The 21,103-nt window shown below is 39.0% G+C and overlaps 2 protein-coding genes and 1 long non-coding RNA gene across 3 annotated transcripts; all 3 read right to left on the bottom strand.

Annotated features, from left to right (window-relative positions):
- Positions 1 to 49: 49 nt before the first annotated feature.
- Positions 50 to 6,300, bottom strand: LOC117820690 (troponin T, cardiac muscle isoforms-like). Its single transcript, XM_034694602.1, has 10 exons — positions 6,282 to 6,300; positions 6,146 to 6,167; positions 5,978 to 6,041; positions 5,779 to 5,895; positions 5,566 to 5,643; positions 5,215 to 5,316; positions 5,017 to 5,123; positions 4,829 to 4,919; positions 2,878 to 2,918; positions 50 to 518 (listed from the first exon to the last, which is right to left on the bottom strand). The coding sequence occupies exons 4-10, from the start codon at positions 5,875 to 5,877 to the stop codon at positions 479 to 481; spliced, it is 558 nt and encodes a 185-aa protein (XP_034550493.1). The 5' UTR covers positions 5,878 to 5,895; positions 5,978 to 6,041; positions 6,146 to 6,167; positions 6,282 to 6,300; the 3' UTR covers positions 50 to 478.
- A 3,642-nt stretch (positions 6,301 to 9,942) lies between these two features.
- Positions 9,943 to 10,444, bottom strand: LOC117820761. The gene is made up of 3 exons (XR_004632840.1): positions 10,314 to 10,444; positions 10,147 to 10,191; positions 9,943 to 10,044 (listed from the first exon to the last, which is right to left on the bottom strand). It is a non-coding gene; the product is annotated as an uncharacterized LOC117820761 (long non-coding RNA).
- Positions 10,445 to 14,739: 4,295 nt separating this feature from the next.
- On the bottom strand, positions 14,740 to 20,119 carry LOC117820620 (troponin I, slow skeletal muscle-like). The gene is made up of 8 exons (XM_034694490.1): positions 19,734 to 20,119; positions 17,252 to 17,285; positions 17,073 to 17,079; positions 16,937 to 16,978; positions 16,715 to 16,846; positions 15,624 to 15,713; positions 15,305 to 15,481; positions 14,740 to 15,037 (listed from the first exon to the last, which is right to left on the bottom strand). The coding sequence occupies exons 2-8, from the start codon at positions 17,263 to 17,265 to the stop codon at positions 14,933 to 14,935; spliced, it is 567 nt and encodes a 188-aa protein (XP_034550381.1). The 5' UTR covers positions 17,266 to 17,285; positions 19,734 to 20,119; the 3' UTR covers positions 14,740 to 14,932.
- Positions 20,120 to 21,103: the final 984 nt, after the last annotated feature.

A 21,103-nucleotide genomic window follows, 5' to 3' on the forward strand; every position in this document is an offset into this window, starting at 1 on the left:
CCACAAGTGAAAGTATCAAAGTCTAAAGAGGTAGAAAACACTCCTCCTGCTTTTTTAAATAAAGACTTTTATTTCTTGCAACCACACAACAGCCAGTAAATCAGCCTCAAATCCACTCTCAGTACTCCAGACATGACAGATTTAGTGGTAGGACATACATTAAGCGTCACATTTATCAAGTTGTCATTTTTTGTTCCTTTGAATTATAATTATGGATCACACGCCTCCTGTCAAGTCCCTGTAAAATAAACACAAGCTGCAACACATCACCTGATCAGTCTCCTCCACTCCTGCAGGTGAACTTAGCATGCACTTTATTTCTCAAATATGTTTAAGAGCATCCTATTCACAATCTCTGCGTTCTAACTTGTTCTGGCATGTTTAAGTGTTTAAACAACATTTAGATGTGATTAACGTTCCTCTCTGTAGTTTCCTCGTTGTCAGATGATGCTGGATTCTAGCTGGTTGACGTCAGGTGTTACTTCCTCAGGCCACGCTTGCTTCTTCTCCCCTTTGTGCTGAGAATAAAATTAAAGAGATCAAAGACATGTCATGTAAGTTGGCACACAACTTACCTCACCTTTATGCATGCTGAACCTAGTTTATTAGCTCTCGTTAGAAGTGCATTGGTATCTTTGGATCTCATTTTGTTGCTTATGCACTTAGCTTTCTTATCCTTCTAACTTGTCTGTTTCACTGAAATGTGGCCAAGATGATGTTGGATCCAGGAAATGCTGAGTATTTCACAATGAGTAAAAAAAAATTAATTTACAACTGTGTTTGTGTTTCATCACATTACGTTCACATTATTCATTTACCAACGTATTTAAAGCTCCTGTGAGGTGTTTTTTTTTTTTTCAAATTTATGAAACAGTTTGAAATGAACAGTGATGCCTCTTTACGACCTACAAAAGTTAACGAAATCATTTGTAAAAAAGATTAATAGTTTCTTTGTTGTAATTTTTTAACACCTGAAAATTCTGCAAGGGGGTAGGTGTCGGAGAATTGACGGTACACTGAAGAAAAAGTCATTCTTACTTTTTCCAAAGTAAATATTAATCATTAAAGACACATTTGATTGTCTGAAAACATGACTCACACTTTTACAGGATTGTCAAAGATATGAGGTATCACTTTGTCCAAAGGGGGGTACCAAAATCAACACAAAGAAGAAAGCTCCTTACTTAAGCTTTAATCATGTTTAAATGTGAGTTGCCTCTTTAATTTTTGAGCTATTCCCTTTACTTGACATTGAACCGTAAAAAAACTGAAGGGAAGTGTATGTCAAAGAGAGGAATTAAGTGGCACAGCTTACCAATTGTATGAGACCATAAACCACCCCTCTGGTCTCAGCAGTCTACGTCACATTTTGATCATTTTGAGAGCTCTTGACGCGTTATTTGCTCAATTTTAAATAGAAAAAAAAAAATCATGTCTTCCTTTTTATTACCTAAAAAATTAAACCAGACCATTAACAATAAGACTGAATATTTCTATTTTTTTTTTAAGTTATATTTTGGGGCTTTTTTGCCTTTATTAATAAGACAGCTAAAAAGAGACAGGAAACTTGGGGAGCTGAGAGTGGGGGAAGACATGCAGCAAATGGTCGCGGCTGGGAGTCAAGCTGGCGACCACTGCAACGAGGACTATAGCCTCTGTATATGGGCCACGTTTAGACCGCTAGGCCACCGGTGCCCCAAACCTGATTATTTCTTAGTATTTCTTTAAATGCCACCAACCTTTGCCAGTTGTTAGGTGTCATAGAAAGGTTTACGGCATGCTAACCTGCAGTGTTTATTCACATTTTATTTGACGGTATATTTGACAGTTAAAATGAAGCAGGTTGAGTTTTTTTGTTGAGTCCCATATTTACAGGATGAGATCACTAAAGGGATAAGATGTACCACTTTGTCTATAGGAGGCACAAAAATGAATACTAATGAAAAATAAACGTGTTTTCGACTTTTGTTTGACCCTCTTTGTATCCAGAAGACCATCCCGTGACTCCTCCTGTGGGTCCCCACCCGCAGGTTGTCCTGCAGAAATCTGCTTCTGCCCTCAGATACTGCAGTCACTGACTGCTTTTCATAGCTGTCTGCTGTCAGAGGGGGATTTGCTAGCAAATAGTTTCCTGCTATCTTTGTCTGCTGTTGCTACCGAGCTACATGACCCCTGCAGCTTCCCCACGTTCAATATATAATTATGCAGATAGGCCAAACAAAATCTGCAGTAATTACTTCAGCTTTTACACCTTATGAATAACAGTCGAATGATGTCAGTGCAGGCAGCATCATCATGATCTTGGTTTGCAAAGCCAATGTCATCTCCTGCAGACATACAAATACCATAGGCATGGTAAAGCTTCTTGTAAAGCCTTGTGTAATCAAGAAGCAGGACTGACATGATTTGGATGGCAGCAGGGTTGGTCATCGTTTTATCGTGAGCTACGTGAACCCAGGTAATATCACATAGCGGTTGTGAGATCTCTCACCTGTTGTGATTTCATATATGTTGTCCAGCTGGCCCAACCTGCCCTTTGAGAAAACACCCCCCATGTGCTCTACTCTCTTTGTTTACCCCGTCCTGCTTGGCTGGATGTACTGATCGAGGGAACTTTAGTCCTGCTGTCAGGCAGCTGGTACTTACAGCTGTTACTGACACTGCTTCAAACACACTGAGATCAGTGATTTGAGAGAAGCTGAGGGGAGGCCAAACAGGACGAGGTGGTGGTCACTGGGGGACTGCTTTATTAAAGCAGACTTAGGGTTAGGAATTATTGAATACTGAGAAGGAACCTATAATTCTGTTTTTATGGCTCCTTAAGATCTACTTAGTTGTGATTGTATGGCACTATGCTTATGGCAAAAAAAGACTTACACTTTCTGATGATCACTGACTCGGTTTCGCAGCACGGTGACCTGCAAAAAAGATATGTTTGCATGTTAATGAAATCCTCTGCAGTAAATATTGAATCTAACAATACTGTGAGTCAAATTTTAAAACAGCTGTCCCTGCAACATAGCTTGTGTTCTCTCCGCTTAAGCTAGCCCCAGTTAGCCTTTACTAGAGCAGGGGTTCTCAAACTTTTTTGGCTTGTGTACCCCCTTTCAAAAACAATTTCAGCCAAGTACCCCCTTGTATGGCTGAGAAAAATGTTCAGGATATGGGAAAATAACATGAATGAATGTGTGCATGTGGTTTTACAGTGTCATAATGACATTGAAATGAAAGAAGACACAAATTATATGCTTTTGTAGTTCAATATTTTCACAGAAATCAATAAAAAATTCAGGCAGCTAGTACCTTTGATGGCCCAAGGAGCACACTGATTTATTTCTGTCGAACAGTAAGCATTTCAACCACCTGCCCATTCTTATCCTCCTGGCCGCACTTTTATTAGCATGCAAATGTACGTGATCGCTCGCTGAACACTTGACGTCAACAGACGGAGGCTGTCTGGTCCAAGCGGTTTGTAATAATAAATTTTATAAATGAACATGCTCAATTTGGAAATAATGCCCTATTTGATGTTGCATTGAAATAAAAATTAAATGCTGTTGATAAGGTTGTGTTTAATCCGATTTATTTTTTTTTTTTTACATTTGTCACGTAGGCCTATCCCTACTCCAACGTACCCCTAGGGGTACGCGTACCACTATTTGAGAACCACTGTACTAAAGCAAAATAAACTCATTTTTACCAGAAAACCTCACCTCAAATGTCTTAGTTAGCTCCCTAACGTACACAAGGCAATAAGTAAAACTCTTATAACAGCAACAAAAAAAGAAGTAGGATAACCCTTAAACTATTTCATCCTGCTAAAGCACTGGAAGCCTAGCGGGATGATAAGCTCACTGGTGTCATCTGTCACAACCTTTGACTTTGGTATTATTCCTGGCATTTGTTGGGGCCATACTACATGTAGTTAACCTCATCATACATGTTACAGATGGATTAATCGTAGGCCTGCCAGTTCATCAGTTTAACATTGTGTGCAGATTCTTTTTTAAGCCCTTTGTACATATGTGAGACAGTTTGGACAGGGGGCTAAATCTAACAGTAGTGCTGCTAATCCCCTCGTGCTAACTAGATACTCCTTTGATGTGTTTCTTCCTCTTCAACTCAACTCAACTCAACTCAACTCAACTCAACTCAACTCAACTCAACTCAACTTTATTTATATAGCACCTTTCATACATAAAAACATGCAGCCCAAAGTGCTGCACAGAATAACAGACAGTCAGTGTTTTTGTGATTTTTGTATTCATCTTTTGAAGTGTAGTATCATGAAGGGAAGCCACAGGGTAATCTTCAGGCACTCTTTCTAAGAGTATAGTTAAAATGCCTTTCCTTAACTAAGGCATTTTTAACATCTCATCAATAAAGGCGTTTTTTAACTCTATCCTTGGCTCTGGCAGGAGTGCCTGAGGACAGCCCAGTAGCTCCTCTCCCTCAATGGTTCACTTTTTATCTCTCCTGGTGTTCACCTTGAGATCCCCACCCTGTATCCTTCCTTTTCTTGCAGAAAAGCAATCTTGTATCCTATAACCATATTCATAAAACGCTCCTTCTTTATCTACTCCATCATTGTCAACGCACATGCTATCTTTGGCTGAGTTCCACGTATGGTAGCTGGGAAATCTGTTGTTGGATATTATCTGTAGATCTCTGTCAGTAAATGTCTCATAACTCTTTCTGTCACAGCCTGTTTATCTTTGGCCTGCATCCCGGACTGTGTGTGTGTGTGTGTGTTTGAAACTCAAGGTTGTGATGTACACATGACAAGGATGACTCTTTTAAGCATGCATTTAAATATGTTACTGCTTACCTCATACTTCTGCTTTGCCTGCTGATACTGAAGATCAAACTTCTCAGCCTCCAGCTGGCGCGCCTTTTCCCACAGCTCCTTGGCCTTTTCCCTGGAGCAGGAGGGGAATGAAGTTAAAGCATGCTTGTAGGGTGAATTAGCCCAATGTGATGGGGATTATTGAATCTTAAACTGATCATGAAGTGTACTTGAGCGCGTCTTCTCTCATGTGATCAACATTCAGCTCTGTACGTCTCTCATTGAGGATCTTCTTCTTCTTTTCTCTCTCTGTTTGTCTCTTTGGCCCTGTCTGTGTCTGCAGGGCAGAGCGGTCACATGCAGGGATGAGCTGCAAAATAGAATTTCTAATGTGTCTCTGTCAGTGCACGGCAGAAACATTACATCACCTTGTATCCAGTGAATGTCAAATTAGACAGAATCATCTTCTTCCTGGCGTCGTCATCAGCTTTCTTCTTTGCCTCTTCATCCTCTTTTCTGGCTTTCTCTTCCTGGATGAAAAAATGCTTCCTTTAATCACTAAGCTTCAGATTTTGAAAAAGTCACTGTCACTGTCAGGTCTTGTAATGATTAGATTATGCATTATTCATACATGTGATTGGCTAGGGAAAGACTTTTAAGTGTTTAAAATCAACTTTTTCAAATGTTTCTTGGCTTCTGTTACACGTTGCATGGTTAAGAAAGCCTCCCTGTGTTACAATAATGATCTGAAAATGCATTGTTTTTCCACATAGACGTACAGCTACTCTGTTTTGACGCTCCTTTTCTCTCTCTGCTCTGATCTTCATCTGCTCTGATCGCTCTGACCGGCGTTTATCCTGAGGTAGGAAAGAAAAGAAAAATGTGATTCACCTAGATTGATGAAAATGACAATATGACTGAAAAAACAAACAGTAATGAGAGAATTTAGAATTTTTGGATACTAAACTTGTGATTTCTTAGATATGACATACAATACGATCTGTAAGGCTGAGCAGCTCCTCTTCCTCCTTCTTACGCTTCTCAAAGTGAGCTTCAATCAGAGTAGTGAGCTCCGTCAGGTCCTTCTCCATTCGCTTTCTGTGTATGTCCTAAAAGTAGAGGCAGATGTGAGCTGAAATGTTACCAAGCTTTCTGCAGGAGCCACTTTGATCAGTCCTGAGATGAACTCACATCAAAGTCCACTTTCTCCCCCTCTGGGATTTTAGGGGGTGCCAGACCAGGCACGAAACCGAGCCTGAGTGGAATCAAAACAGGTGAATCTTTTCATCTTAGTCCGTCTGTGCAGGAGAATCTACTTCTCAATTAAGGCATACGTATATTTGTGAACTCTTATCTTACTTTGTCTTGGGTTTTGCATCTTCTGTGAAAGGAAAATTGTGACATTAATGCTTAGCATACAACAAAACTCAGTGAAGGAGAATCATCTCTCATGTCTAATGCACAATCTCTATTTTCCTAACTTTTCTGACCATACCTGCATCATTGTCCTCATCACCCTCTGCAGAGAAATCACAGGGTCAGTGCAAAACCAATACTGATCAATCTTACTGAGATTAATTCCTTAAACTGACAATGTGAAAGTTTCATTTAAGTCAAATTGGATGGCGAAAAGGTTGTCATTGACGTCTGGCTTTTTTTGTGTTTGTATTTTCTATATTTAAAGTGTAAATCTGTCTTGAACGGAAGAGGCCTGTGAGTTCAGGAGTTAAATACTCTTTTACAAGGCTTGATAATTGTTTTCTTTTATTTCTCGATTTATTTCAAAGGTACTCATTAAAAAAAGTATATTTTCTCTAAGACTTTTTTTTTTACAATTGTTCAAAGAAGCAAGTTAAAAAATCTGAGAGAAACACTTTTTTCCTTTTGTGTTCATTATTCGAGGACAGGTGGGTCTGAAGGGGTTCACCTGTTCATTCTCTCTGAAATCCTTGATTACTTTAATTTTCCTTTAAACAGATTGAAGTTTGAGTTTTTCCAAGTATTCATTTAAATTTAAAAGATCACTTTTTGGGGCACCAGTTTGGCCTAGCAGTTAAAACATGCGCCCCATGAACAGAGGCTAAAGTCCATTTGCTGCATGTCTTACCCTGTTTCTTGCTCCTCACACTTCCTGTCTCTCTTCAGCTGTCTTATCTGACAAAAGTCAAACTGGCCCAAAAAGTAACTTAGAACTTCACTTCACCTTAACGTGACATATATCAGATGATTAAAGAGCATTCTTTAAATGCTATATAAATGGCCTCACCGGACGTTCGTATATTCTGGTTCAGCAGGCCTTGACCCTGATAAATCAGGTGTCAGTATTGACTGACATCCAAGAAAAGGAAGCTGTCCATTATAATGGGGCTGAGATGACCTCAGACAAACTGCAGGTGACTGAGATAAGGATCTGCTGTCGGTGCTGAAGGACAGTCAGTAAAAGTATGCAGGTGTGTTTCTCTCTGACATTTTCAGATCAAGCTTTAGATTAACCTTACAGATAACTCAAGTTTTGTCTCCACCCGAGTCTCTGCTCGGTGACACAGAGAGGGAGCAAATTAGCTCATCAAATAGTCACAGTGAGTCCTTTGTTCTTCTTCCTTAAAGTATTTCTACATCTAATAAAAGATGTCAAAGTGATAAATTACACTGGTGAGAAAAAAAGAAAGGAGGTGTTTCTTTGGTTCAGAAAATTGAATTATTTCAAATCTTAAAAACTCTCCATGAACTTTAAAGGGGTGTTTTTTGTTCATTAGTTTAATTTTGAATTGGGCGTGTATGAAGTTCTTGTCAATAGTAAGTGTATGAGCCACAGGGGATGCTGGTCAGCTTGACCCCTTTGTTGAGAAACCAGTTTGAGAACCAGGACAGAAGCTGCAGGCTATCACTGCAGATGGGGTCAACTCTACCACGCAAAAATGTAAGAAACTTCAACCCAAACACTAATGATGATGTAAGTGTATGCTCCATTTGGAACATTTTTAGCACTTTACTTTACCACCAGTGAGTCCATTCATGTGACACAAACCCAAACAGCTGATCAGTGCGCTTCGGGTGGAGGAACATGTATGCCAAAATGTATAGACTTGCTGACAGCACAGTAAAGCGCTAGTGTTTCTGAATAAGAGCGTATATTCGCACTTACACCTGGTAGAGTTGACCCCATCTGCAGCTGTTGACAGACTAGCTTCCCTCCTGGTTCTCCAACTGGTTTCTCAACACAGGGGCAGAGCTGACCAGCATCCCCCATGGCTTATACACTCACTATTGACAAGTACTTCAAACAACCCACTTAAAAAAAACGAACAATCCCTTTAATACATAACGTATCTCTATGATATCAGATTTAAAGGTGCTAAATTTCTCAATTTAAACCATAAAGGATTTTTCAGATGAAGATATGCAGTAAGTGAGGCGCTCTCCACTGAGTGTCCTGATTTTGAAGCACTTTGTATACCCATGTTTTTAAATATGCTGTCAAAATAAAGTTACAAATTATCAGAATAATTATTATTTTAAAAAAATTAAAAGTGCATCAACATGGCTTCTTTCTTCAGTGTTGATAACTAATTTTTACTTGTAACCATCATAATATCAGTCAGCACTACAGGATTTAAAATAATGTGTTAGAGTGAGATCATGCAAACAGATTAGCAGAAGCGGTACTACCTTCTAACTCCTCCTCTTCTTCTACTACCTCCTCTTCCTCCTCCTCCTCCTCCTCCTCTGCTACCTCTTCATCTGCCTCCTCCTCTGCCTCCTCCTCTACCTCCTCATCCACCACCTCCTCCTCCTCCTCTTCTGGGCAAAGCAAGCATGTAGAGTTAGCAGGAAAACAAACAGTCTAACAAAGCTTTTAGATCAACATAACATCTGTTGTCTAAATGTATTTTTGACTGTGCCTTCATAATAAGACAATCAGTTGATAAAGAATCATTTGAACATAACATTTCTTAGATTCCTACTTCTATTGTAATTTCTTGTCATATTTTATAACCTGCAGTTTCATTTTGATTCTTAGTCGGGCTATATTTTAATCACTTAGTCCCATTAACAGGTGCATATGCAAGTATTAGCAATTGGCAGTGGTTCTTTAAGTGATTCACACCTTTTTCATGAGGGATTTTCAGAAATGTAAGTTTACTGACAACATTTCTTTTGCTCAATATGCATTAACAACTGATCAGTTTGGACATCACTGAAGTCAGGACGTGACTTTTTCCAGCAGCTGCAGTCTGCTTTAGCACTTTATGCAGCTGAACTCTGTTTCTGTCCCCAACACTGCAGTCTTCATCAGACTTTTGTTGGCAAAGGTGACATCAAGCTTTTAGTCAAAGTCCTTTTGGCCTCAGAGGGAAACTTAACCTCTCTCAGCTACAGAGCAAGGTAAGCCAAGCTGCATTAGGGGACCTCTAACAGGCCTAAAAATGAAAGTGCACATTGTGCCTGAGGCGCTCTCCTCCCCCAAGGTCCTCTATTGAGAACCTTAGCTGACCTACATTACGCTCTAACAGCTACACAGTAGGGGGACAGGTGCTGCTTAGTTTCAGGGACAGCGGGGCTGTACGGTGGCCCAAATGGACCATCTCACAAAGGGGACAGAAATAGAGATACACGACCCTTTATCTCTCTGATGGTGACCCAGTGTGCCATTTGAACTAAAAGGACAAATCCGCTGGGATGTTCACAGAAGCTGAACTATCTCCAGCCTCAGTCAGACAGGGCTGACTGGAAGGTCAAAGGTCAATCCTGCACAAAAGCTCAAAGCCTGCAGCTGCCTGTACGGTGGCACCAGCCCGCCAAAAATACAGTAAGCTGCGGTGAAGCCAGCAGCTTAGCAGATGCAGTGTGTTAAGTAACTAAGAAATGCAAGGCTCAAGTGCGTAAAGCAGTGACAAAGTGGCAAAAAAAACAAGCAGCCAACTGATCTTTTCTGCATTTAGAGGTAGAGTTTAATCCAGAGATATTGTTTGTATTTAAGTACATACCAACAATATCCTCCTCTTCTTCACAGCGAACAAAAAGAGGCAAAGAGAAGAGGTCAATGTATGCAGGGAGAATATCAAACATCAGATCGACACATTATACATTTCTGACTTGTATGCATGCAGAATAATCACAACTTTCGTGCAAATTCTAAGCAAATTCATCGCACCCAGCTGTCTGAAACTGCGTCTCTGCAGCAAAACATCAATTACAAACTGTCAAAACTCATCTTGCCAACATGTGTGAGCTGACAAAGTAACTTACGTTGTCCGCTGAAAGAAGAAAAAAGCACAAAAGAAACAATTTTGTGAGAATTGATTCCCTCTGTGCATGCATCAGTTTGTTATTGATGCAGATTCTAGTCGTTTACTTACTCGTTTGTGGCTTCTTCAGTGTCCGACATGTTTAGGATGCAGCACCTGCACAAGAAAGTCCAGCCCGAAGAAGGAAAATGAATCAAAACAACCCCACTTTGATAACTGTATCAAAAAAAAATTGCATTTAGAGTTTAAAAGCATGTAAGAGGAGCAGAGAGACGTACCCGGAGAGTGTGATGTGCTCTTCAGAGGATGCTCAATTGGGGAATTGTATCCTGTGCTCCTCTCTGTGGGCCTTAAGCTTTTAAACCCAGGAATGGATCACATGGCGGCACGTTGGCCGTGTCTACAATGGGTGGGCACATACCTGCAAACAGATGGCAGATGGCATTAACTCGTATGGGAAAACATGCATTCTCTATGGACTTGCATTGTCTATTTTTATAAGGCAGAACTGAGCCTTAACAGCACGGGATTACTGTACAGTATGTCAGCTGTGGCATGAAGAAGGCTTGATTTAATCCTGAATGCACAGAAATACACAAAAGGATGACTAATGCTCCTCTGATTTACAGGCATAATAAACACGTTATTATCTTTTATTACTACTAATCAATACCTCTTTAATCACACATATTTACTTTATGGGGTTATATAACAGCAACATGTCTTCTCCCAAACTGGAAGTGTTATGCAATAAAATGTTTGAGTGTTATTCCCACAGCAGGTTGCCAGTAGAATGAGTAAAATAAAAGTGACTCCATCTCCTGAACCTCGCCTTGAATCTTCAAGATCTGCCCTCTCAGCCCTGCAAGCAAAGACGTGTTATCAACAACACCCTTTGTGACCATGCCAAGTCTTTTGATACTCCCTCTGTCTGCTGTTAATATTGAACCTGACCTCACAGTCTGGATTATAATGCAACGGATAGTTTTTCCTACGTCGAAGCCAAATTGTAACTCTGTTTGCATGAATGGAGTTCCCCTCTGCGTCCGACTTCTTCTCAGGCTTTGTTTACAGGTTGTTTTAATCTGTTTTGAAGTCTTGCGGGTCTATGTCAAGTCTCAAGTTAGTGAAGACAACTTGATCTAGAGTCTTAAATCCCTTCAGAGCAAATTGCACAATACATATTGGGTCTTGGGGGGACAAAAGTCAATGCAACAAAGAAGTAGTACTTTTAGAATCTGTCTGTTTTGTTAAAGCATAGCTTGTCTGTTTGACAAGCTTAGTACAAGAAAACATGTTCTATTTTATATTTTAAGTGTGTTGATGTTTACTCTTAACTAGTTAATTCTATGCAGGATGATATAATTAAATAAACTGCAAGTGACTTGACTGTTTTGGCAGCTTATTCAAAGCCGCACTGACGAGTTCTTGACGAAGAAAAAGACTCAAATGAACACTGACGCTTCTTTTTGACCTACAAGAACAAATGAGGCCATCAAGAATAAGGCTGGCAATCCAAAGCAGCATATATTTTGGTTACTCATTATTTAATGCCTTTAGACAGATCGTGTTAGATTATTCCATCTAAAGTTTTCTTTTCATGGTTCAAAGTGGATAAAATGTAAAGCCTTCATGATTCAAAAAAGTTCACCTGTAACAGTTGTGTATTCTGGTCATGCTGTAACACTTTAAGTCAATATTTAGGACAAAACTACATCAACAACAAACAAAAATCCAATTTCTCATGATGTAATACAGTATGTACGAGGGTAGGGAGTAAACCGTCCTTTTTAGAAGTTATATAAAGTTTGAGTAAAACTTTTAGTATTTTTGTACCTTTGTGTATGTGCTCAAACATTAGGTAAAGGACTTATGTCCAAGTAAAGATGAACAGACAGCATATACATCTCTTTCATCAGTTAAACAGTGAAAAGTTTGTGTGTTTAAGGACCTTCAATTTTAATGTTCAAACAATCTCAGCCTCAGGAGGGATTTTTTTCTGACATGTCAAATATTTGAGTTGTGTTTTGTCCTGAGGTCGTTAACATATAAGTTAGAAGTGAAATGATATTGTGTTCATATTTAACGGGCTCTTTAGTCCCAAAGTGTTTGAGTGAGAGTGGAGAAAAGTGTACACTTGCAACTTGATAAAATAGTTTCTTGTTTGCTTAAAATGGTGAAATGTTAACTGCCCCACCACCTGGCAGACATACACATATTTTTATGTCATACAGAACAGGTGATTCAAATCAAAAGGATGAACATAAAAAATCCCCAGATTGAAAGTCACCTGACACATGAGCAGTAGCAAAACACCTCAGTAAAAACACACTGTGTCTGAAAATTCAGAAACTGTGACTTATGACCACAGAGAGACGGTTCAGCTAAATCTACATGGCAATATTTCAAAGTCATACAATCACAGTAATGAATAAACTTTCTCCTCCTCATTGTATCTCTGTAAACTCCGCCCCATCTGGCACCCGATCCAGCTAAAACAAACCACAGAAAGCATTAGGTCTGTTTATACTGTCAAAGCATGGAACAGTACAAGTCCTGACAACGATCTCAAACACTCCTCATGGAACTTTTATCTTTAAACCCTTTGCTGTCTGTTTGGTTGTAGTTTACTTGATCCATGTGTTATGTTGCCAGGCCAGAACCTGCTATATGGATATCTCATTGAACTGACTTGAAGCTGATACCGCCATCCTGTGGCAAAAAGTGAAAACTGCAAAGGATGCATCTAAACCAACTGTTTTAACCATAGATAGAGTATATGGTTTTGACCTAAGCCTGTACATAAATTCAGAGTGCCAGATTGGTAAGTAAGTAATAAAATACCACGTATGATAAAGTATATGAAGCATAATTATTTAAGTAGGAACACGAACATTTTAGAGAAGAGCTGGGATAATAAGTATGAAACAGTGACCACTTGATGGACAGAAATCTTTGTTTTTGGTCATTTTCAAGCACATATACAAAATATTCTCGTTTCAGCCTCTACATGGGTATATACATCTGCCTGTGTTATGAATATTTGTGGACAAATACGATGACTGAACAAGCACTTTTATGACTGACTATTTTATAACCTATCCCACCTTTGTTTGACATCTATACATTTAACCAAACGATTTGTTGAAACATTTTTATAGAAGAACATCACATTTCAAACCCTGTTAATTTGTGTATGCTAAAAATATGGTCAATAAGACAATTTTCATGTTATTTAAACTGTTGTATGTGTTATGTTTAAACATAAACATGACAATGTTTTACAAGGTTGTAGCAGAAAGATTGTGCAGACCTCCCACCAGCAAAGATTCATCTCACACATAAAACACTTAAAGCTCCTGTAGGCCATATATTATAGTAGTTGTATGTTTAATTGTTTGTGATATAGAATAGAAATGTATACCATGGCTTTTTTATGAGCTTCAAAAACAAGGAAGACCATTAGCATCAAAACTGACCATACATATATAGTTAATTTTAATGCTAAAAACTGCTGACAGGCTCTGAAGGAACAGACTAATTTTTCAACATTTTCAACTGTAAATATTCACAATGATTAGCACGCTTGACTGTTAATGAGAGAAGGATGAGATTTTTTGGCAGGAAAATACTACCCTGGAGTGTACAGGAAAAAAACCAGCAGAGATAACATTTACATCTCAGCCCACAAGGGGGCGCTAAAATTGACCCTAACCCTGAGTTCCTCACAGCTGCTTTAACACTAATAGTCGACTAAATTATGCCATGGCCTACTTAAATGAAAACATACTGATAATTTTGTATATCCATATAGCCTATACTTTTGTGTTTATGTGTTAGTCATTTGAGTGATATGGGAGTATAGTGTCAATTTCACATGTTATATTCTACCAGGTTGGGACCTCTATGGTCGGTCAAACGCACCTCTCACGAGGAAGCGGGCGATTTAAGCGTTCAAGCCCCGCACACTTTTCGTCCTTTCACGTTTCACAGTGGCGCACATTTAATTCTGTTGTTATCTAAATGTATTGGACTTTTAGAGGTAAAAAACGATGTTTACAGCCAAAATGCTTGCAGCTGAAGTCCCTATCCTGCTGTCATGCGGAGACAGACTTTCCCTCGGGATTTATACCCCGCTGAGAGGCTATGCATCAGAGTTTCACTTCACCAGGGGCTGATGCAGGTTTGTTTGATGGTGTTTTAGCTTCGCATTTAGTGTCTGTATGCAGGCCCACGAATAATTCAAGCCTGAGTAGAAGTCTTTTTTGTCGACAAACTGGTTAATGCATGTTTTTTAACTGTTTATTGTTTTAGCAACAGTTAGAGGAGTGATTTCACTGTTATGAACAAATACTTAATGATAGAAGATAGGCCTAAGTAACTAAAAAAAACAACAAGTGGTGGGAAATATGAAATGAAACACACATTCAAAACTATGCAAACAAGGGTTAGCGTTGTTTTCTAAAAGGAGTAGGGGGATGATTTTGCTTATTTTCCTACCTGTAATCTACTTTTCAACAACTATAACCTAAACAACCACCCAGTGTTTATGCTAAATACAAATGCATACATAAATAAACACTTTTTCCAAGCTACCATTGTCTTCCCCCTTCTTTTGAAAGCATTATCTTAAAAACAGCTGAGGAAAAAGACACAAAATAGACCCAAGATGTGCATATTTGCGTTTTTATTTCAGTGATATTTAAATAAAACACAGATGATGTATGTGTTCTGAGAGAAATTTATATATTATTTATACCAACAAGTTCTGTGTGATGTTAGGAAGTATTGCAGGGTTAGTGTATTTATGTTTTTTGTTGTACTGTGTGCACTTTGCTTTACAAGTGATGGTATTTGATGTAAAATATATGCCAGCTGCTTCTTCAGTAACATCTGTTCACTGGGTTTGGCCCTTTGCTGCATCAAACATCTTCTTGCGACCCTCCATCCCTGACATGGCCTCCACATTCTTCCTCCAGTCGCTCACCTCCGCCGTCTTCTCCTGCACACAGAAAGTTATCATTCTCAGTATTTGGTTTTTAACTGAATATGTACCACACTTTTAGATGGATGCAACTTAGATGCACAACTGTTGAATTACATTTTTGAACATGTTTATCTCTTCAGGCTCAGCCAATAAGAGGTACAAATATAAATTGCCCCATTGAAAAACATCTCTGCCAAAGCTGCATCGTTTATGCTTTGTCTGTTGACCAGAAGCTTCTCCTCAGCTTCGTCTGTATTTGTTCATTTATTTCCCCAGACCCACCTTCTCTGTGTCCTCCTTCTTGACTGATTTCAGATTTGCTCTCAGGTCCAGGGAGACTTTGTGTTTGGAGCCCAGCAGGGAGTGCAGGATGGCATCAGCAGAAACCCTCACCCTCCTCAGGTTAGGCCTTTTGAACTTCCCTCGCAGGTCCAACACCTTAATGTTCAGGTCTTTAATCTTTGGAGAAAGGAGAGAGGATGTGAACTGACATGTTTATCAAAGGCCAGATCATCCGCAAATTCCTTAGAAATGAGAGGTTTTTAATATCTCCTTGTGTTTATTATGTGGATATTTTTTCATATTACAAATGTTCAGTTACCTCTCTGTTGTTGTGCATGACTTTGGCTTCGATATCATACCGCTCCTCATCCACCACGTCGATTTTAGCGTTCAGCTCTTCGCATAACGTCTATAAAGAAATAGAGAAGAGCACATGTTAATTATCTGACCTCTTGAGAAAATAAAAGGAAAAGAATAAAAAAAACAAAACCCAAACCCAAACTCACCCCACAATCCTAAGGCTAAGAACACAATATATGCAAAATTAATAATAATAAAAAAAAATAAAATAATAATAATAATAGTAATAATAATAATAATAATAATAATAATAATCAAAATAAAATAAATGAAAAAAAAAAAAAGTTGCTGAACAAACTGAGGAAACGCTGCTCTGATATATTAAAGGCCCTGTGAGGAGTTTTGTACTGACTGAGAAACAGACTGAAAATGATACAGATGCCTCTTTATGACCTTCAATAGCAAACAAGTACATCAGCAGCAACACTAACACCTTCTCTGTTGTCATTTTTAATGCCTGAAACCGCCCTGAGGGGGTAGGTGTCAGACCAGATGATGAACATCTTGCTTCAGAAACAGCCTTTATTTGACTGTTTTCATGGAAAGTAATCACATTGCCGGATGAAGTTGACTGTCAAAAGAGAACAGGATGAGGCTTTTGTTGAAAACACTACTTTTGCATGTACAGGACAAGAGCTAAGAGGTATCACTTTGTCCTCAAGGGGGCACCAGAATCGATACAAAACAAAAGTTCCTCACAGCAGCTTTAACGAGGAAACATTGTGGTAAAATAAGATGTTAAAACTCAACACAGGAAATTAAGCTCACCAAAATAAATTAAATTTACTAAGATAATAAAACACTAAAATATTACACCAGTAAAATAAACTAAGATGCTAAGTGACTAAAATTTGAAGTAGATAATAAATAAATGAATAAAGTATGGTGAAATAAAACTATTATAGGAATAAAACTCAGTTAAAAGCAAGACCAAAAAGGTCGGTCTTGAGTTTGTTTTTAAAAAATATTGTGCATCCCTAATAATCTTCATTACTATAATGATTTTTTTTTACAAATATGAACATGTCCGTGGTAAATGTAGACACATACCTGTAGCTCTGATAAGGACATGCAGCTGGTCTGTACAGGTGGGGATTTTTCCTCCAGGTACTTTGCCTTCTGCTCCTCCTTCTCCTCAAACTCCTGCTCCAGCTCCTCTTTGGCCTTGGCGACCATCAAGCTCTAAAACACCACACAGAGAAGACGCAGCTCTTTGATTGGCTGTTTTTCTCACTTGAGAATAATTTTCTGCTAAATAGACTGAGGGCTCACCTTCAGCATGAGCTTGCGAGACGCTGAGATTTTAGATTTTCTCTACAAAAGAAAAAGTGTATTAATATTCAGTGAAGTTTTGTGGAAGCCAATCTTAATAGGTGTTAAATTAATTTCCTCTTCTTTGAAATCTTACCTCCGGCCTGTGGGTGGAAATTAAAGGGAGGGCACAAAGAAATGTGGAGTTAGATTCAATTACTGCAGTTTTAATGAAATGTCAATATTGTATTTCACTATAGATGATTCCCATATGCTGAATGAAACCGACACTCTGACTTGGGAATGGAAACAATAACAGAAACACAATACACTCACGCTTTTTCAGGCATCTTGGTGATTCGGATTCCCCCTGGAAGACAAAAATAAAACCTTGAGCCTCTGAAGTGCTCGGCCGTGGGGACCACTCAGGTCTAGTGCCCCAAAGGGTCTTAATAGTTTCCCTTTTAGACCCACTGTGGAGACATTCCTCCACAGAATCAGAAGTATAGAGTTACAACAATGGAAACATACATACAGAGTATATATAGACCTCTTATGATCTCTACAGGTGTTTTATCCTGTTTTAGTTCTCAGATATGAGACGTTCCACATGGCCACGGCCTCGTACTGTTTTGTTTGGTTTGTCCTGCTTTGTCATACTTGTAGTGAGGCCTGCTGGACAGACCCATGCAGTCACTTCTCAGTGCTGATAATACGCTCATCTGCCAGAGAGCAAAGTGACGGCAGACAGAGGGAAGCATGCAAGCCCCCAACACGACAGACGACATATCCTGACATCACCCCCTCTTTTCCAACAGATAAAAGACACAAATATAGACGGGCTTCCCTATTCCCAGAACACTGCTGACAAAAGTTTTTAAGGATGCCTGTCTGGTTTTATCTGGCTTATTAGTACACACTAAAATTAGGAAACAGATAAAGAATAAAGGGCATGTTTTTTAAAGTTTTGAGAGAGATAAGCACTTACATTTATCCAAAATGTGTTCTTGCTGCAGCCCCCACTAATAATTTCTCCAGTAAGGTGTCAAAATGCTTTTTTTTCTTGAAATCAAAAAATGTTTTTTCATTTTAATGTGTCAGGCCTTTGAATTTTGCAAATCAATGAAGCTGGGATTAAATTGTACATACAGTGAGTACATTTTGCACACATATCTTTTAAAGTTATATTTTTGGGCATTTTTGCCTTTATTCGATAGAACAGCGGAAGAGAGATAGGAAATGTGGGGAGTAGAGAGTGGGGGAGGACATGCAGTAAATGGTTGAGGCTGGAATTGAACCTGCAACCTCTGCAACAAGGGCTATAGCCTCTGTATATGGGGTGTGCGCTTAGACCGCTAGGCCAATGGCGCCCCACAATTTTTTTTTTTAGTCATGGTGTATTTATTGAATTTTCCATACAGACAAAGTGCCCCGCAAATTTTGATAAATCACCATCACCAATTTTTGGGTATCTGTATCAGCCAGAAACAGACGTTATGTTGTAGTTATGTTTGTTTAATCACAATTCATATCTTTACTGCAAAATAATGCTGCATTTTCTTTGATCATATATTTTGAATAATCCCAAATTAATTGATTATTAAAAACAAAACAGTGTCAATTCCCATGTTAACTTCCTTAGATATTCCATTAAACTTTTTTATAAACTAGAACTGAAATGATTCGTGAATACACTTTTACAGATTAAAGTTTAACTAGTCAGTTATTTAAAACTAAAGCTCCTGTGGGAAAGTTTCAGCTGACTATGAAACAGACTGAAGTTAATAGCCGTGCTTTTTTATGACCTACAAACACAAACGACACAGCAACAAAACTGACACTTTCTATAACGTCACTTTTGATGTCTCCAATGGCTGCGAGGGGATTGGTGTCAGACCAGATGTTTTCACTGCAAACATTCACAGTGAGTGATACTTTGTTCAAAAAAGGACAGGGTCTAAGCGCCCCACAAATAGAGGCTACAGTCCTTGCTGCAGGGGTCACCGGTTCGATTCCTGGCCGCGACTATTTCCTGCATGTCTTCCCCCATTCTCCCCTCCCGACATTTTCAGTCTCTTGTCTCTCTTCAGCTGTCCTATCAAATAAAGGCAACCAATGTAAATGCAATGTAAAGCACCAGCAAGTGGTCAGAAGACTAGAGAAAGCTCTATATAAACACAGTCCTTTTACCATTCATAAATCAAGATAATAATTAGATTCTTAATCGATAAAAAAAAAGTCACTTCAACATTTGATTTTAAATACATATTAGGTGTGCACAATGTGAGAAAAAAAAATGCCATGTGGTATAAGATTGTTCAATTTTGCGATAACAATCAGAAGTGATTAACCAAGAAAAATAACCAAAAAATAGCGCTTATTTGGTTAGATTCACAGTTTCTATGTCTATCTGCTGCCTTTCAGTTTGAATAAACAGATCCTAAAACATTTTCCTCAGACAAATCAGCACCGACTATGTGAGGGTGGATGAAAGGCAGTAAGAGCTTCATTTGATGCATCTAAGTGGTTTGAAAATACACCTAAGCCTCCATAATGTAAGGTAAAATGTAACCAGGCACAGTGGGAAAACGTTGCTTTAGTCGTCTTCTGCAGCAGGTTTGTTATGAACGCTCATGCTGGTGAAACAATGAAGTTGTGATTAATTGCACAACCTTAATTCTAATACCATCTCATTCAATTCAGGTGACCAAAACTTAGTTTTTTGATCAAACCCAATGCAACAATATGTAAGTTTGGTATTAGTATCATTATTATCAGTGAAATTGATTCAGTGTAGCAGAGCTGTAGTGTAGCTTACCTCTCTGCGATGATGCTGTGTGTTCAGACTTACTCAAAGTGATGGAGAGAGAAACCACACACTATTATCTCCTGTCCCCCTTTGTCCCTCCTCTCTATCACAGGGCGACTTAAATAGAAGCACACACACACACACATGCACACACACACTATATGAGGGGGTGGTCCCTGGATAAAAGTGATCGTGATCGTCATGTTGTGTTGACAGATCACAGCTCTCTGCTTCTTTGTTATGATGTGTGTGAACTTCTCTGTGTGCCAGGACGGTATGAACTGCATCCTCATCAGCTTTCACTTCAGCGCGTTTCAATCAGCTGTTAATCTGTTTATTTTGTTCTTTTACACCAGGAACTATTTCAGACTTGAAGAGGGATCTTCTCTCCTCTTGTGCACAGGCTTTGTTTATCTAAGACCGTATAGACAGACTTGGATTTGATCCTGAAGCTCCTCCTATGTTGACTTCAACTTCAAACCACCATATCCAGTTTCTTATGCTGTAGGTGACTTTCTGAGGTATTCTCTGCCTGCCAACAGTGAGTAGGAGATGTACCTTGCCCCCCTCCCCCCCCAGAGACTGCATGGCCCCCTCGGTCTGATTAGGATAATAGCTGCAGACAATGCTAAGCCGTGGTTTTAAGACAGGAATGCAGTTTCCACTACACATTTGGCTAAATCCTCCCAACTAAACATAGACAAATTACTGATAAATTGAAGCACAACGTGATGCTGCCACTCTTTGATGCTTTCACGTGAAGATCAAAAACGTAAACACAGATTAATGTGTCTACCTGCCTTGATAAAAGTGAAAATAAGTTCTCTGTTCACTCATGTTAAGACAATAAGTCTGCAAATGAATCCACAGAATCACCCGTGTCTGCTTCGTGTTTGTGTTGCAGATGAAGTTATCTTCAGCGCGTGCAGCAATGGCACAAAGTTAGAAGTCCAGATTAACTATCTGCACGTAGATAGTAACACTTCTTAGTGACACAGCAGCTTAGATTTCAGGGTCACTAAAACAGATGAGAGGTCAACACACGTGCATGCACACACACTGACTTTAAACGGATTCTTGTGGATTCATCATTCTTTTGGTATGACTGTTCCTGAACCATATGCTTACTCCTACACAATGAGACCAGAACTAATGAATCATATTGGTTTCACATACACTGTTTCTACTCTTCAGTCATTTAGAGGCACCACAGCTCCAGTCTTTTTTTGCGTATTGTTAAGTTTCCTCAACTTGGAAGATCATGTGACATACTTAGAGTAAAATTCAGTGTATTATGTGCACCATTAAAAGATTTTTGGATATAAAAAGTGAGCTGCATTCTCTTTGATGGAGCAACCAGTGCACTAGTATTAAATGCA

The sequence above is a fragment of the Notolabrus celidotus genome, chromosome 1 (genome assembly GCF_009762535.1).
Source record: "Notolabrus celidotus isolate fNotCel1 chromosome 1, fNotCel1.pri, whole genome shotgun sequence".
NCBI lineage: Eukaryota > Metazoa > Chordata > Actinopteri > Labriformes > Labridae > Notolabrus > Notolabrus celidotus.